Raw genomic sequence first — 3,409 nt, forward strand, 5'->3', positions numbered from 1 at the left:
AGATTTCCCAGGAGGAAAATATTTAATATTAAAATAACGTTAATTTTTTAGGCATATTATACGTCTATAAATGTACGCCTACAGGTGTATGTTTTGGTAAAATTCCATTAATTTTCACGACATGATACGAATATCATGTGAAAATTAATGGAATTAATACAGAGTAGTTTTAAAAGATCTCACATGCAATTAAATGCCTTTAAAAACATGCAATTATTACACTTATCGCACAAATCTATTGATTATAACAGGCGACACTGCATGACACTCTCATTTTTTGACAAGTTGCGTTCGCACGCATGCGTCCGGCGATCGGGACTACTGATACTTTTCATCTTTAATATACCGGACATTAAAAATATCGTTTTAATTGTTAAATTGTTATTTTTAGGATGAATTTCGTCAAAACGAGTTTTTAACTAATTTTAAAAATTAGATAATTGATTATTTATTTATATATATAATTAAATATTCAATTTTCATACTATTAGCTACATGCTTACGCTTAACGAATCTGTTAACGATTGGCCGTCATTTTGACAGACACGTGCTCATTTAATCAGTTTTTTTAATACAAAATTTTTTAATTAAGTTTATTTCTTTTTTTTTAATTAATTGTTAAACATTAAAGTTTTTTTACAATAATTATTATTTTCATTTTTAATTGTTCAAATAAATAGTAAGTATTTTTCTCCAATGTGGTCGGACACTGGGATGTGTCCGGCCACTGGGACGTTTACCTTATCATAAATTACATAATGTGGTGTTTTGAAACTATTTTTGTACATAATTCGTTGAAAACAACTATAAATGCCAAGCGATCATCGTCGCACTCGCATTCACGATATGTATATGTCTATTGTCTATCGGTATAGTTCAGTTTTGTTATTTTGTTTGTCTGTTTAGCTATCCGTTGCGGTAAAAAATGAAGTATTCTTTGTTTGCCTTACTAATTCTGGTGATGGCAATTATGAGCCGTGAAAATGTCGAAGTGAAATATATATACGAATGGAAATATGCTGCTTATGCGTGGCAAAGTCAAGAGCAAATGGAAGTCGCGGTAGCTTCTGGAAATTACAACCCTAAAAAGTGCTTATTATACGATGCATCCAAAGCAGACGGTAGGTTGATGGCAGGCTATTCAAAGAAGTACTGATTTTATACAGAAATATGAATACTTCTATTATGTTAAACGACAGTTTACGGTTATATAGCATTGAACTACTTTCTATAATCACATTATGATCTGTATACATATACACTTGATTATATATGTATACTTCAATATTGCTAATGTAATAAATAGCATTATTACGTCTGTGAAATTTGCGAAATAAATATATCTTTTAATAACGCGCAAGTTCCGTTTAGAAACAAAATTCTTATAGATGGTAGAGTATTCATTACTATACCGAGAGAAATGGGCCCTGGTTCACCTGCTACTTTGGCAACAGTAACTGATGTAATGGGAACAGGAGGTCCACTTTTAAGTCCATATCCAAATTGGAGTTGGCATACTAGTAGGTGTATGTGCGATGGTATTGTAAATGTTCACCGAACGCATGTAAGTATTAATATCTTTCGTCCCAACGGTTTTTACATCTTACAGTTAGGTATTGTTCTTTAAATGATCAACAATTTATTATGTGTTCCACCTATATGCACTGCAGTCAGCTTGCACAATATGTGACAATATGTGAAGTGGAATAATTTTTATTTTCTCCTCAGATTCGATGCAATCATCTTTTTGTTCTGGATAACGGCAAAATTGGACTCGATCAAATTTGTGATCCAAAATTATTGATTTTCAATTTAGAAGATGATACGTTAATTAAAACTATTCACATTCCAATTGAGCTCGCCACTAATCAAACGGGTTTTGGATTATTGGTAACGCCTTTAGTTTATGTTCCCGGAAACTGCTCACGATTCTTGGATGAAATGATTGTTAGTATGTCCTCTCTTTTAATCACAGTAGCACACGGAAAAAACAGTAATGTTGTATTAACTGCATTAGCTAACAGCAGTCTAATTGAAAATAATTTTGTCAATTTAATAACACAATATTAATGAAATAAATGTCATGCTTTTGTCTTAATAAAATGTTATTTGTCTAATACTGTTATTAAATCAACAAAGTTATTTTTAATAAGACTGTTATTAGCTGTTAATACATCATTTTTTCTGTATACATATTCGCTTATAAAAATATTATTTAGTTATATTCAATACACATATAAATACAGGTATTTATAGCTGACATGCAAGGTTCCGGTTTAGTGGTGTATGACGCATCTACAAAGCGTATGTGCAGAGTTGAATCTGATTACATGAAACCGACTTCTACTTTTGTTTCCGTAGCAAATGAAAATTTTACTTATGTAGGCGGTATCTTTAGTATGACAATCATTTACGATGGCAAGTACTTTTTAATATAAAGAATATTGCTTTAATTTTAATATCTAACACGTATGTACATGTCATGTATATTTATGTTATGCGCGCTGATAACATAATCCATGAAACATAGAAAACTTTCTTGCAAATAATCAATAGCATTTTGCTGATTTTTATAATTTTTATATTTCTTTTACAAATATTTTAGACTTATATTATGGTGCTGTATCGGGAAAGGAAATCTATAAGATAAAAATGAAGACGCTATTAGAATGTCCAAATAAAGAACAGGCTAATAAACAAAGTAAAGTCGTGATTAAATTATCAAGCCTATCAGGACAGATAGCATCAACGGGACATGCAATACTTTATAGCGATTCTTTGACAATGTCTATTTTAGGCACGAACGTTTGTACGAAATCCAATAAGAACACGGTAAGATATCTGAATGCACTTATTCTTTACGTATTAATCGATAATAAATTATTTAAAATTTTATTAACGATTATCACATCTAATAGTTGTTACTACGATTTTACTGTTGTTAAATAAAACATTAATTTTAAGGTGGTACTCGCACAAGACTTTGAAAAATTGCAAACTGTATGTTCGCTGAAAGTTTCATATTTTTTCAATGAGGTAACGGGTCTATCAAATAGATTTCAGCGTCAGGTTCTTGGTACCATGGATATATATGAAATAAATTTCCGCTATTTCACAATGAATTTATCAGAAGTACAGAATAAAATTTTTAAAAGTGTAAAAGGAGATATGATTTCTCCAACCACTACTAACGATAACTTTTGGGTATCATGGTTACTTAACGTATTGAACGAATATTTTTACATATATGTATGATTTAAATTTACATATACAATATGTATTATATGTATAAGTCTTACATACATAATGCTACTACAAACAATTCATCTGTTTTCTTTTAATTTAATTGTGTGATGTGCTAGCCGCTGCCGTACGAGGACTTTCAGTGAGTCGACGACGCCGAGTGCTT

The 3,409-nt window shown here is 30.7% G+C and overlaps 1 protein-coding gene across 1 annotated transcript; it reads left to right on the forward strand.

Annotated features, from left to right (window-relative positions):
• The first annotated feature begins 867 nt into the window (after window positions 1-867).
• LOC112458031 (major royal jelly protein 3-like) lies at window positions 868-3,322 on the forward strand. Its single transcript, XM_025021429.1, has 6 exons — window positions 868-1,121; window positions 1,389-1,564; window positions 1,729-1,947; window positions 2,247-2,418; window positions 2,606-2,832; window positions 2,965-3,322. Exons 1-6 carry the CDS (start codon window positions 926-928, stop codon window positions 3,253-3,255), a joined length of 1,281 nt encoding a protein of 426 aa, XP_024877197.1. The 5' UTR covers window positions 868-925; the 3' UTR covers window positions 3,256-3,322.
• The last annotated feature ends 87 nt before the right edge of the window (window positions 3,323-3,409 follow it).

Source organism: Temnothorax curvispinosus, unplaced genomic scaffold, assembly GCF_003070985.1.
Source record: "Temnothorax curvispinosus isolate PA1 unplaced genomic scaffold, ASM307098v1 QBEX01008615.1, whole genome shotgun sequence".
Classification (NCBI taxonomy): Eukaryota; Metazoa; Arthropoda; class Insecta; order Hymenoptera; family Formicidae; genus Temnothorax; species Temnothorax curvispinosus.

What these genes read in the sequence shown, in the direction of transcription:
- LOC112458031 (XM_025021429.1), top strand. Translation starts at nt 926, where the DNA reads ATGAAGTATTCTTTGTTTGCCTTACTAATTCTGGTGATGGCAATTATG. An exon ending in TAAATGTTCACCGAACGCAT is followed by an intron (nt 1,565 to 1,728) that starts GTAAGTATTAAT and finishes TTTTCTCCTCAG; the next exon opens with ATTCGATGCAATCATCTTTT. An exon ending in GATTCTTGGATGAAATGATT is followed by an intron (nt 1,948 to 2,246) that starts GTTAGTATGTCC and finishes ATATAAATACAG; the next exon opens with GTATTTATAGCTGACATGCA.